This window comes from Myotis lucifugus, unplaced genomic scaffold, assembly GCF_000147115.1.
Source record: "Myotis lucifugus unplaced genomic scaffold, Myoluc2.0 scaffold_115, whole genome shotgun sequence".
Lineage (NCBI taxonomy): Eukaryota > Metazoa > Chordata > Mammalia > Chiroptera > Vespertilionidae > Myotis > Myotis lucifugus.
In genome coordinates this window covers 934,102-946,982 of record NW_005871163.1, presented here as the reverse complement: position 1 = coordinate 946,982, position 12,881 = coordinate 934,102, and the positions used below count along the sequence as shown (strand labels likewise).

Below are 12,881 nucleotides of genomic sequence, written 5' to 3'. Positions count from 1 at the left end.
CTCAGTCACTGAGCGTGGAAGAATGAAATGCTTGGACCAGGAAATTGACAATCAGGCGGTGCTGGCTGCAGCAATCAGCTCTGCCAGCCTGGGAGATTCTAAAGGGTCTTAGGCACCCTTCTGCATTCCCATCTATAGAATCTCTTACTGCAGGTCCTTGTTCTTGCGGGAACACCGCCCTATGACAAGCATGCTAGAGATACAGTGAACCTGCAAACACTGACTTCTAAGCACGCCTGCATTTCCCATTTTCCACCACAGCTCTCAGCCTTTTGGCTGCTCAGAGGCGTGTCTCAGCACCAATTTTACTCTTCACCCTCAGCACCAGAAAGCTAAAAACCAAACTTGAAATTCTTTCTTTCTCTCTCCTTTCATATCCCTACACTTTTATTATCTTTTTAAAACATATATTTTTATTGATTTTAGAGAGGAAGGGAGAGGGAGAGAGACATAGAAACATCAATGATGAGAGAGAATCATTGATGGGCTGCCTCCTGTATGCCCCACACTGGGGATCAAGCCCGCAACCCGGGCATGTGCCCTGACAGGGAATCGAACCATCACCTCCTGGTTCGTAGGTTAATGCTCAACCACTGAGCCACACCGGTTGGGCTATATCCCTACAATTTCATTTTAAAAAACAAGATCTCTATTTTCTTAATTTGGTAACTTGTCATGTTTTATAAAAACTCCAAAACCCCTTTGAAAAGAGGGTGGGGAACGCCTGCTGCCTGAATGGCGCTGACTGAGCACGTGCTCACTGTGTTCTCGGCACCTTCTCCACGCCTCCTGCTCTCCTCCTCCCGAGGGGGCAGAGCCGCTCACGCCCGTGGGTCACAGGGCGGGCAAATGACTGCTGGTCTGGCTCAGGCAAAAGTCACGATCACTGGTGCTGAGCTGTGCTCTGGGTCTCCTTCCTCGCCTTTCTCCCATTTCCCCAGACACAGATTAATCACAAGTTAATGGGAGCCCAAAGTTGAACAATATAGGAATCTTTTCAGGGTGGATTTTTCTGCCTTTTCCCCCCCGGCTGCTCTGAGATTACTATCAATGCTGCATCTGTTGGCTGAATCAAATCTTTCAAAGGTAATACATGATCCTGGCTGCTAGAATTCGTCTCTGACAATCCAATTGTGGAGGGAGCTGGGAGAGGCCCGGCACGCAGGCACTCTTCTTCAAGGTTATTCCTTTACGAAGGAGGGTGGCTTCTTTGTGTGTCTACACAAAGGGAATGGAGTGCTGAGGGATCTTATCAGCCACTTGCGCCTTCCCGGGCACGTGGACTTCACCTCTTTGAAGCAGCCTTTCCGGAGGGGCGCAGAGCAGACAGGCTGGGGATGGCTGGATGAGCAGGGTTTCCTTGGGGTGGGGGCTGGGAGTCCTTGTCTTCCTTGTAAAGATACTCAAGGCCTTGCAAGCCGGCTTGGGAGGGAGGGCTTCTGTCGTAAGCTCTTACAACAGAAGCAAGCAGAAGCCGAGGAAAATGAGGCTAGGCTCCCGGGGGTCCCATGCTCCATCTCGGGAGTTGGATGGAAGCTTCACTTTCAAAGACCACAGGAGAACTTTACCCGCACCGGGCTGCTGAAAGGTGACGGACAGATTGGGAAATGGAGACAGAGAGAGGAGAAGCACCAGCTCAGGACATTTGCTCAGACAGAGGTAGTTCTGAGGTCAGGACTCGGGGGCCCCGGACCCCACCAGAACCTGCAGCTGCTCTGTTTTGGGATTAGGAGTTACAGACGTGCCCCTCGGTTTTTCTAGGGCCCCAAGAGAAGGCTCTCTAATGGAACAAAGGTTGATGGGAAGAGGGAAGTGACCTGTGTCCACACAGAGGAAGACAGCTCTTCTCTGTCCGTGGGGACAGGCCAGTGCAACATGAGACGCTCAGTCAGACTGGAGGCTCTGAGCCTCGGCAATTTTGCCTCTCCCGTGCCACCCAGGAAACGTTTCTGGTTTTCAGAATTTGGGGGCGGGGTGTTCCTACTGGCATCTTGTGGGCAGAGGCCAGGGATACTGCTAAACACCCTAAATTGTACAACAATGAATTATCCAGCCCCAGATGTCAACAGTGGTGAGATTGTGAAACCCTGAGTCAGACTGAGCTTTGTGAGTGTTGGGGGCTCAGCCACTGGAGCAGTATGCCAAGAGAAAGGGGTGCAATATTTTTTAAAATATAGAGCTACGGCAGCTCAAGGGCAGAACCATCTGCTCAGTGTGGGCACTACGCCACGCTGAGGCTGCAGAGGTGGACGAGCCAGGCGCTCCTGCCCTCAAGGAGCCCAGGCTCATGTAGACTCTGAGGAGACCAGCCTGGGGGGTTGGCTACCTGGTGCTCTCGGAGCCTCCACTTCTAAGCAGCGCTACTGCCTCCCAGTCTCTGAACATGACACACATTAAAGACAGTAAAGTAAATAATAATCAATATTGGATGGGCTGAGATTAGCGACAGAGAAGAGGGAGTCCTTCCAGATTAATAATGCATCGAGGACTCCTTCAGAGAAGGGATAAATTATGCAGGGCATGGCTGCTCAGGCACGGGAGGAAACAATAGCTCTTTCATTTGGGGCCTGGTTGGATCTCTGTGGCAGGGACTCGCCCTGCATTAGATCTCAGTAGCAGCCTTGCTTCCTGTCCCAGAGAGGGGCCTCCCCTGGCTTCCCAGCAGGCATGGGGTTCCTGTGTCCCCTAACTATGAAACAGCCTGAGCTAGTTACCCAGTCCCCTAACAGGTCATGTGGAACTCCTGTGTTTAGAGCATTGGAGCTCTTACCCTGGCTTCTAGCCTAGTTGCCACCTCCTTCCCTGACCAGCATAGCAGTCTCCAGTAGTTCTTTCTGCACACAGCCCTGGGCCACAGTGACTTGAGCACAATGTGGACCAGCCACATATATATTTCAATGATTCTAAGATGCATTTTCTCCCACATTTTCATATCTCTGATATTGAGTGTGTTATACAATCAATGGCGCATCATGATTCAGTTGATAGCATTTTCCTTGTTTGGTAGTCTATAAAATACAGCTGTGCCTCACAACTGGTTTTGAAGAAATATGATAGAAGGTGCTCAGTGTGTATGACTGCCCCAGACCTGAGTACCTACGGGCTGGACTAGAGATGAAGGACCCTTTATTTCCTCTTTGCAGTCCACCCCTGCAGGCATTCAGTGTTTGTTGAATGAATGATTGAGCAAATGAGTGCTCAGCTCATATACAGGCCGATTCTGTTGGCTCCAGGCCCCCCTACAACAGTCTCCTTCCCAGTCCCCCCCCCCCAGCCCCCGCCCCCGCCCTTGTAGGCAGCACCACCCCAGCCGCTCAGCTCCAGGGACTGGGACTGAGGACAGATTCCATCTAAGCCATAACACTCCCTAAGATGCCTCTGTTTGCACTGGCCAGAGGCTCGTGGGTGATTTGTGGAGAATCAGAAGCTGGAAATGAAGAGGGTCTGAGGCTAAGTCCTGGCTGTCCCAGAGACAGGGCTGCAAACAGCAGCAGCATGCACTGCCCCGAGCGGCCAGTCCTCCCCTGAGCTGTCCTGCAGGCCCAAGGGGAGGAGGGAGCCTCTCCCCACACTTTACCACCCAGATGAGAGGCAGCCACATAGAGGGCTGTGGAGGCATTTGTCGGGGACCATCAGCCTCATTTATATCAGAAGATGGTGCCAGCTGGTGCGAAGCAGGAAGTGAAGGGAGCCAGAGAAGTGCCCCAGGGCAGCTCGGCTTTCCAGATTCAGGCTCCCCTGGAAGCAGGGGTGGGGCCAGCTTCAGCCCAGGTGTCCCCAAGTCCCAAAGGACACAGCGCAGGGAGAGGCTGGCTCCAAGCCAAGGCCCTAATAAAGGGCCTGTCCTCTGTCCCTCCTGTCCCTCCTCCCTAGCTAAGGACAGCCCTCACTGATTTTTAAAAAAATCCTCACCCAAGGCCCGCCCAGTGTGGTTGAGTGGTTGAGTGTTGACCTATGAATCAGGAGGTCACAGTCTGATTCCCAGTCAGGGCACATGCCCAAGCTGCAGGCTCATTTCTTAGTCGGGGACATGCAGGAGGCAGCTGATCAATGAATCTCTCTTCATTAATGTTTCTATCTCTCTCTCCCTCTCCCTTCCTCTCTGAAATCAATTTTAAAAATATATTTTAAAAATATAAATCCTCAACCAAGGATATTGTTTCCATTGATTTTTAGAGAGAATGGAAGAGAGGGAGAAGGGAAGGAGGGAGGAAGGGAGAGAGGGACAGAGAGAGAAACATTGAAGTGAGAGAGTAACATTGATTGGTTACCTCCAGCAAGTGCCCGACAGAAGGTGGAGATCTAACCTGCAACCAAGGCACATGCCCTTGACTGGGAATGGAACCTGAGACCCTTCAGTCTGTGGGCCAACACTCTTAACAACTGAGCCAAACTGGCTTGGGCAGAGCCACACCGCCTACTACCGGCCCTCTGTGGCCCCTGCTTCTGCCCAGGCAGTCCTCTCTCTGGGCACCTTGGGGCTGGGGAAGCATTTGGTTAAATGCAGAGCCTGTGGAGGTGAAATGTTCTCCAGGACAATTCCCCAGGGCCTGTGGCACCGGAGCCTGCCACTCCGGCCTCCAAGGACTGTGTGACTTTACCCACCCCCACCCCACTCCTCTGAGGGTCATCAGACTCCTCCTTGCTCCTGGGCGTAGGGGTCTCAGGTTAGCCCATTTTCAATGCTGACAGCCTCGTGTGGTGGACAGAGGCAGGTGACCTGGGTCCTGGTTCTGATTGGCTGTGAGGCCTGGGCTTTCCCTTCTTGTCATCAAAGTGGTCAGCAAAGACGGTTGCTGAGGTCCCAGTTCTTCCACTGTCCTGCCTGGATGACCGGGCTGCAGGTGAGGGTCTGGGCCCTGAGAAGCCCTCTCCCCACCAGTGCCCACCCCACCCCTACCTCCAGTTCATACCTGATGGTGTTGTCAGCATCACAGGGGCAGGGCAAGGTGCAGCCTGGGCCGTGCAGGCCCTCGGGGCACAGCCGCTCCTGGCAGCGTGGGCCTTTGTAGCCCGGCTCACACTCGCAGGCACCGGTGCTGGGTGAGCACTGGCCCCCGTTGTGGCAGTCGCAGTGCTGTGAGCACTGGAAGCCGAAGGTCCCGAAGGGGCATTCCTCTTGGCACCTGTGGGACAGCAGAACAGGGCTGAGGCCATGCCCCTCGCCTGCCCTCCCAGATCCACCCAGCACGCACCCCCACAGCTCCTCCCCTTCCCTCTCTTCCAGAAAGTACTCATTGGCATCCTGGCCGGCCAGGACTGTCCGTTCCCCCTTCGTGCCAGGCCCCCCTGGTCCCCCGCACTGAATTTGCACAATCACATTTCATTGATCATAGGCCTTATGTTTTTTTCATTTTTTGATTGCAATAAAACATGTTACATAAAATTTACCACTTTAAGTATACCGTTCAGTGGCATTATGTACATTCATATTGTTGTGCAACCATCACCACCATCCGTCTTCAGACCGTTTTCCTCTTCCCAAAGTGAAACCTCTCTACCCGTTAAACACTAAACCTTACCTTTTAAAAGTGCATTTGAACATCTCTGAAATCAGTTAAGTCTTTTAACTGATGGCATGTCATAGTGCAATTTCCAGTGTTTTTCATTCTTAGCAGAATATAAAATAATGATGCACTTTATAACCGGTGGCATCTTGGGTTTGATGAAATGGGGTAATTTCATGTCCATTCTCGGTCTCTGCTGTTCTGCGTCTTTTGGGCGGGTGTGCGGTCTCCCTTTCTCACGCGGGGAGGTGTGTCTCCTCTGCCAGGTAGGCTTTCCCCGGGAGCACAGGAGGCAGCCTCTTTCATCTGACTACGGAATTCCCCTCCCCATCAGACTGGAGACTTCCTCTTCCTTGGACTGAGGGTCCCCTCAAGGCAGGGGCTGAGCCTCTCCCATCCGCTGGTGAGCCCCCACCCCCCCAAAAAAAGGACTAGCCAGGGGTGGGCAAACTTTTTGACTCGAGGGCCACAATGGGTTCTTAAACTGGACCGGAGGGCCGGAACAAAAGCATGGATGGAGTGTTTGTGTGAACTAATATAAATTCAAAGTAAACATCATTACATAAAAGGGTATGGTCTTTTTTTTTTTTTTAGTTTTATTCATTTCAAATGGGCTGGATCTGGCCCGCGGGCCGTAGTTTGCCCACGGCTGGCCTAGGCCCTCTCTGTGTCCTGCCTCTGCTCAGGCCTGGTACTTGGAGCTCCCGGCCTAATGGTAATTATTTGACTCGGAATCACAGCCATTGGTTGTGGACCCTCTGTGGGAGGGTGTGACCCTGCTCCCCAACTCCCTGCACATGCCAGACACCCCTCACCCCACCCCAGGGCTATGCCCAGGGGATGCAATTTCACCGTCACAGCAACTGGACCTGACGAGTTAAGGGGTGAACCCGGGGGCCTGTGGAGTACAGAGGTGGGTAACTCCTGCGCCCCAGAGACAAGCGGAAACAGCCGCTGGGGTTTTGGATCATCCTTGTCCCGGCGCTGCTTTGATGGGGGGGAGACGGAGAACCTACAGCTCCGGCGTCTGCTTCCTCATCACAAAAGGGGATGAGAACTAAACCTCACCAGGCTGTTTGGGGATTAAATGAAATAATGTATGTAAACATCTAGAAAGGTGTCCTGTGCATGGTAAGGGCTCGGTAAGAAATGTTACTTATTATTATTACTCTTGTAAATATTGCTTTTTGTAGTTCTCATATCAGAGCCCATCTGACTTTCTGCCTCAGATTCTGACATAAAAAAGCTCAAAGGGAACAATTTCAAAACGTTAATAATGGGGTGGACTTGGGGACTGACAAGTGTTTTGTCACATTTTCCAGGTTTTCCACAATAATTGGGAGGGGTAGCAATAAACAATGTTTAAAACATACAGTCCTAGTTTCTTTGTTAATCTTGGAGAGTCTCGAGTTAGAACCATGTTCTCCACAGGAGGGCTGGAGACCTGTGTCTGGGTGACCTCGGTTGCCTATTGTGAGGGTCAGTGGCCAGACCCCTGTGACGTGGGAGGGTCAGCCAGCAAGTGCCTGGGGAACAGAGCAGAGAGGGTGTTGGGCATGAGTCTTGGCAACTACACAAGGGGGTGTCTCTGTCTGTCTCTGTCCTTGTTGCCTGGAGCCCACAATGACAGGGAGGAGATGGTAGCTGGGGTCAAGCCCCCGACTTCCTTCATAGGAAGGTGCCACCCAGTCTCACCTCTCATAGCCACTGTGGCGAAAGGAGGGGGCCACAGGGGTCATGATGACTGCAGCCCTGGGCACCAGATAGAGAGGGGCTTCCAGCTGCTCGTTCCCAAAGCCTGTCCCCAGGCCCCCAAAGCAGCAGATATTCCCATCACCCTCACTTTGGAGTTGAGGAGGCGGAGATGCCGACAGGCGAGGTGACTGCTCCAACCTCATAAAGCCAGCATGTGGCTGAGATGATCCCGGATCATCTTCCTGCAAATCATGCTGCGTATTAGCCAGTTGAGGCCTCATGAAGGGAAAGAGAACAGAAAAGAGAGGGAGGAAGAGGAGGAAAGAAGGGAAGGTCTGGAGAAGGAATGGAAGGTAGAAGACAGGAAGGAGGCAGGAGGCAAGGAGGGAAACTGAGGCAGAAGGGGAGGACGCAGAACATTGAAGAGCTGAAAAAAAATCACTATATGAATCGCCAGCCCTGTTCTGCCTCAGAATGGATTTTTCCAGGGGTCACTGGGCTTGGCTCCCCTCGCATGTCTCAGCCGTCAGGGGAAGAAACCCAAGCGCCCTGACCCCTCTTTCCTTTCACTGGAACATTCCTGGCCCCGCCCACCAGCAGGAAGGGCAGATCCCTGGACAGGGAGCCTCCTCTGCAGGGCACTTCCCCACCTGCCATGTTTATGAAGTGATTGACTCCACAGCCCAGAAAAAGGATCTGGAAATGAAATATTGACAACCTAATCCATTTACATAATCAGCCTCTTTTTTTCCGTACTCACAATTTAAATAACTTATTTATTTAGAGATCAAGCAACGACTGCTAATGAATTTTACACAAAGCACGCTAATAACGGGGCCTGCGGAACAGAAGGGTAATCACAGCAGGAATTAGTTTTCTACTTAAACATCCTTCCTTTGCAACATATCAATCTAATGTGTCTGATATTGCCATTAACAACCAGATACATTGCTCAATTAAATTACAAAATGAGCTGCAAAGCCCTCGTTACGTTTTCGTGTTTAATTTGCACTGGATTCTGCCTATCCGGGGAGGCCTGCGTTATTACACCCACTCAGTTTTAATATGCTCGTGATGATGTGGGGTGGGTTAATGCAGCTGTCACCGACAAAATTCATGGAGGCAATTTTACAAAATATTAAACACCAGGCAGCCCATTGTGGTGGGAAACCCAGTGTTACCCGGTCCTTCTACTGAACTCTTCTCTGTTGTCCGATTGGTGAAGCTGGCTAGAGGACCCTGAGGCTTTAGAGATTTCTCTCCACTCCAAGGTCAAGGGCTGGACCCCAACAAGAAGAGGGATGGATGACTTCTCCATTTGGGACATCCTGGCATTGAAAATGGAGAGCGCCAAGGAAGCAGGGTCCACTGGTGTTGAGTCCAGTCAGCTGGAGCCCTGGGCCTGCTCCTCTCCAACAAGGGGGTTACATTCCCCATCCTGTGAAAGTGGCTGAAACAAAGGGGTCCTGTCCTGGCTCCCGACTTCTCGCTCCTGTCCCTATTGGCTCATCCTGAGAGGTTTCTTCCTGGGGGAAGATGGTCAGGATGGGAAGGTGGGCTCAGTGCTTCAGTCCTTCCTCCCCTCCTGCCCGTAGGGACCCAGTCTCTGACAGCGATCATGGCGGGATGGGTCCCCAGCTGTTACACCCCATGCTCTGTGCTTGGGGAGCTCATGGAGATAAACCCTGGCTCACAAAGAGGTGAACGCAACCCCATGGCCATCAACAAGGATTTGGGGCTGACTCCAGTGAGAGTTGGAGGAGCCCAGTTATGTCGGTCAGAGGCAGGACTCATTGGTTGATTCTGCCCCGTCTCTGCTTCCTGATGTTACCTGGACAGGGGAGGCGGAGGAATGGCAGACAAACGTTCCTCTCATCCCACCTTGTCTGGGCAGAGCAAGCAAATGCAGGACCAGAGATGAAACATGGGCCCCCAGAACCAGGCAGGCGGTTTGAGGGCCTCCTCTCTACTGCTCCTCTCTCTGCCCAAAGAGAAACATGTGGATGGGAGTGCAAGGAAGGAGGCTTGACCCCAGTCTTGTGGACAAATGGCCTCTTCGAGCTCTGAGTCTACTCACCACCAGACACTGGAACATTCCTGGTCCTGCCCACTGGTTGTTTCTCATTCTTCCATAGCACCCTATCCTATCATCATGGCATCCTTCCTACTGTGGCAAATGTACCCACACGGTTATTTCCTAGTTATGTGTTTTATGGATTATCCACTCTGCAAGGCTGGTTTGATCCCAGGACACTGGTGTCCTTGTTCGGTCTGCTTTCAGACCATAGGCCTTCAGAGGATGCCAACTGATGGCAGAACTCACATCAGGAATACAAATCCACTTCTAGAAGAAACGGTGCAAAATGTGTGAAATAAGTTGGCACTCTTGGCTTCTTTGCATTATTGGTGCCATTGCCTCCCTCCGGAAGGGCAGAAAGTAGAGAGTGGATGGTAGGTGCTCACCTGCTTCCCCAGGTGAGTCAATGCAAGTTCAGGGCTCAGGTCCCTGGGCTGGGGGAGGGGCTACATTCAGCAGCCCAAGGGTGAGGAAGGAAGAGTTGATAAATCTCTCTGGCAGGACTCAGAATGCTCTCTGAGAAAGGAACGGGAACGCTGGCAGGAGGATGCTGTGGGCTGGTAAATATCAGCTGTTCTCTGCAAGGCTGCTGTGCAAATGAGTGACATGAACAGCAAGGACAAGAGTTAACATCATCCTTACCTGTCCCCCATGTATCCCGCTGTGCAGTGGCACTGCCCAGTCACGTGGTCACACTGCCCTCCATGGTGGCAAGGACAGTCCTGGCTGCAGTTCTGGCCAAACGTCCCTGGTGGGCAAGGCTGGGCACACACTGCTCCCTGAAACAGAGGAGGAAAGACAGCATAGGTGGTGCTTCTGAGATGCAATCCTAAGGCCACTCTCTCCTGGAAGTGACGCTGTGGCTGCGGCCTAAGGGACCGCCCTGTTTCCTTAGTGGAACTTTCTCCCCAACCACAGAAGCATAGAAAGTTGGACATCACGATACCAAAGCCCCATTTCAGAGATGGGCAGACTGAGGCCAATTTGTTTATCTAGTTATTCAGCACACATTTATTTATTGAGTGGCTGTTACATACCAGGCACTGTTAGACACTAAAGATATAAAAATATGATTAAGACTTGATTTCTGTCCTCCTAGTGTAGTGGGGAGAGAGACAAGGTAAAGCAGGGAACTAAAGTATCAGGTGCGAAGTGCTCTCACATTGGTATGCAATAAAGTGCTGAGGAAAAACAAAGAGACTATGATTAAACATGGTGATCTGGGAACATACATTTATCTCTACTTCTTTCCCAAACCCATCTAATACCAGAGTAAAGGGGGGAAGATATAAACTTATAAGGACTAAAGGAATGGGGGAGGAGACTATAGAGCAGGGGTCCTCAAACCACGGCCCGAGGGCCACATGCAAATACAAATATTGTATTTGTTCCCGTTTTGTTTTTTTACTTCAAAATAAGATATGTGCAGCGTGCATAGGAATTTGTTCATAGTTTTTTTTTTAAACTATAGTCCGGCCCTCCAACAGTCTGAGGGACAGTGAACTGGCCCCCTGTTTAAAAAGTTTGAGGACCCCTGCTATAGAGGATGAGAGATGTCACTGTTGGAAGGAAAAGCAGATGGAGGAACAGAACTGCTGAGATTTCTGCTTTCTCAGCAATGCTAAGTGCCTGCAAGGGAGTGTGGGAGGACATCAGGTTGCTCTGTAACCTCAGAAAAGCTCAGGAATCAGAGACAGCAGGAACCTCGGAAGGCCAAGGTGCAGGTGTGATGAAACAGAGTAAGCACTATTTGAAAATGTATGAAAGAGGGAATTAGCCCTAGCCGGTTTGGCTCAGTGGATAGAGCATCAGGCTGCGGATCAAAGGGTCCCGGGTTCGATTCCAGTCAAGGGCATGTACCTTGGTTGCAGGCTCCTTCCAAGCCAGGCCCTGGTCAGGGCACATGCAGGAGGCAACCAATCGATGTGTTTCTCTCATATTGATATTTCTCTCTATCTTTCCCTCTCCCACCCTCTCTCTGAAAATCAATGGAAAAATATCCTCAGTGAGGACTGAAAAAAAAAAGAGGGACGTAGACCCCAGATTTTTGTGCCCTCTTTTCAAATAGACAGATGGCTTCCCAAGACTGGCAGTTTAGCAAGGTTGGCCCACACAGGCTGTGGACACAGGGATTCCAAGCCGAGGGTGGGGTCCCATGGGAAACGGGGATCCTGCAGAGCTCTTCCTGTGAAGGATCAGACCCTCTGCTCTCTTCCTTGCTCAGCTCCTAGAATGCAGATTCCCAGACACTCCCTGCGGCAGGATTCTGGAGGGTTCCTTTCGGGGACACTGAGAGCTCAGAAGGAAAGACCTACAGATTCTGATATTTGAGGATCCCATCAGTCAACACACCTGGCATCTATCCCTGCACCCAGGCTTCCAACCAGCTTTTCTGAGGCTCATGGTAAAATCTGAGCAGGTGGCCAAGGAGCACCAGGTATTTGAAATGAGGCTCTAACATGAAAGAAGATTCTAACATGAAGAAGACTTGTTAGAAGAAGACTTCTAACAGGAAGGCTCTAACATGAAAGAAGACCAAAGCAGACAAATAGACAAAAGGAACAATGCAGGAAGCAAAGAAAACAGAAGAAAAACCTTTGCTCTCATGAAACTGAACATCCTTATAGTTGTAGGAAGAAATGTGGAGGCAAATGCCAGGAGAAACTAACAGATTTGAGTGTGGTCGCCTTTGGGAGTGGGCAGGGCATGACTTTCCTTTCCCTTAGTATTAGCCGTGTGGTAGTATAATTAGGTAACTTTTAAAATATAACATGAATCTTAGATCTTTATCAAGCAGAAATCGTAGCCTGCTCTTGTCTCTTGCTGCCCTTCCAGCCTCTCCCCGGCCAGAGGTAGTTATTTCCCTTATGGAGATCGAGGATTCTCCCACAATTAATTAATCAATTAGTTCAACACACAATTATTAAGCACCGATAATTGCCAACCCTGAGGCAGCTAGTTTAGGCAGGAAAATCCTGCTGACCAGAGACATCTTTCAATATCATTCAATTTACTTGTAATGAATTAAGTGGGAGGCCTTTTAGCTCAGATGTCTCCTGCACACATAAGTCAGACAGCGAGGAGCTGAGAGGGGGGCTGAGTGGGGGAAGGAAGGACAGAGAGAGGCGTGGGTGTGTGAGGAGAGCGGCAGGGAAAAGCTACTCAGAGGGGGGGCCCCTCTTCCTCCTGGAGGAGGTGGGGGAGCCCGGGTGTGGCAGGGGCCTGCATTTCTCACTGCACCCCGCAAGCTTAGGGATTCTTGAGGGAAGAGAGGAGTCTTTCTGGCCGTCCTCTGAGTCGTCCTCTGCAGCCCTGGGGTGGACAAGGATACTCTGACCCTGAAAAAACATTCTGAGCCTTCTTGGCGGGGGGCACTTATACTCCCATCTCCCTATTGCGGAGCACTGTGGGGCCCTCATGTACACACACACACACACACACACACACACACACACACACACACACGACAAGACCAAGGCTCCCTGAGGAGCCCAGTGGGAAAGTTTGGAGCACAGCATGCTTCCTTCCAACATTTCCTGGGGGAATCAGGGATCCTTGTGAATGAATGCTTGATATTCCCCAATTGCAGGCAACCCAGGTCT

At 51.2% G+C, this 12,881-nt stretch overlaps 1 protein-coding gene across 1 annotated transcript in view; it reads right to left on the bottom strand.

The window, feature by feature from the left end:
- The window catches only part of MEGF11 (multiple EGF like domains 11), a 246,887-nt gene that overhangs the window by 59,538 nt on the left and 174,468 nt on the right, over nt 1-12,881 (bottom strand). The window contains 2 exon segments of the mRNA XM_023757800.1: nt 4,914-5,126; nt 9,922-10,058. Of these exon segments, the coding sequence (XP_023613568.1) occupies nt 4,914-5,126; nt 9,922-10,058 (350 nt within the window).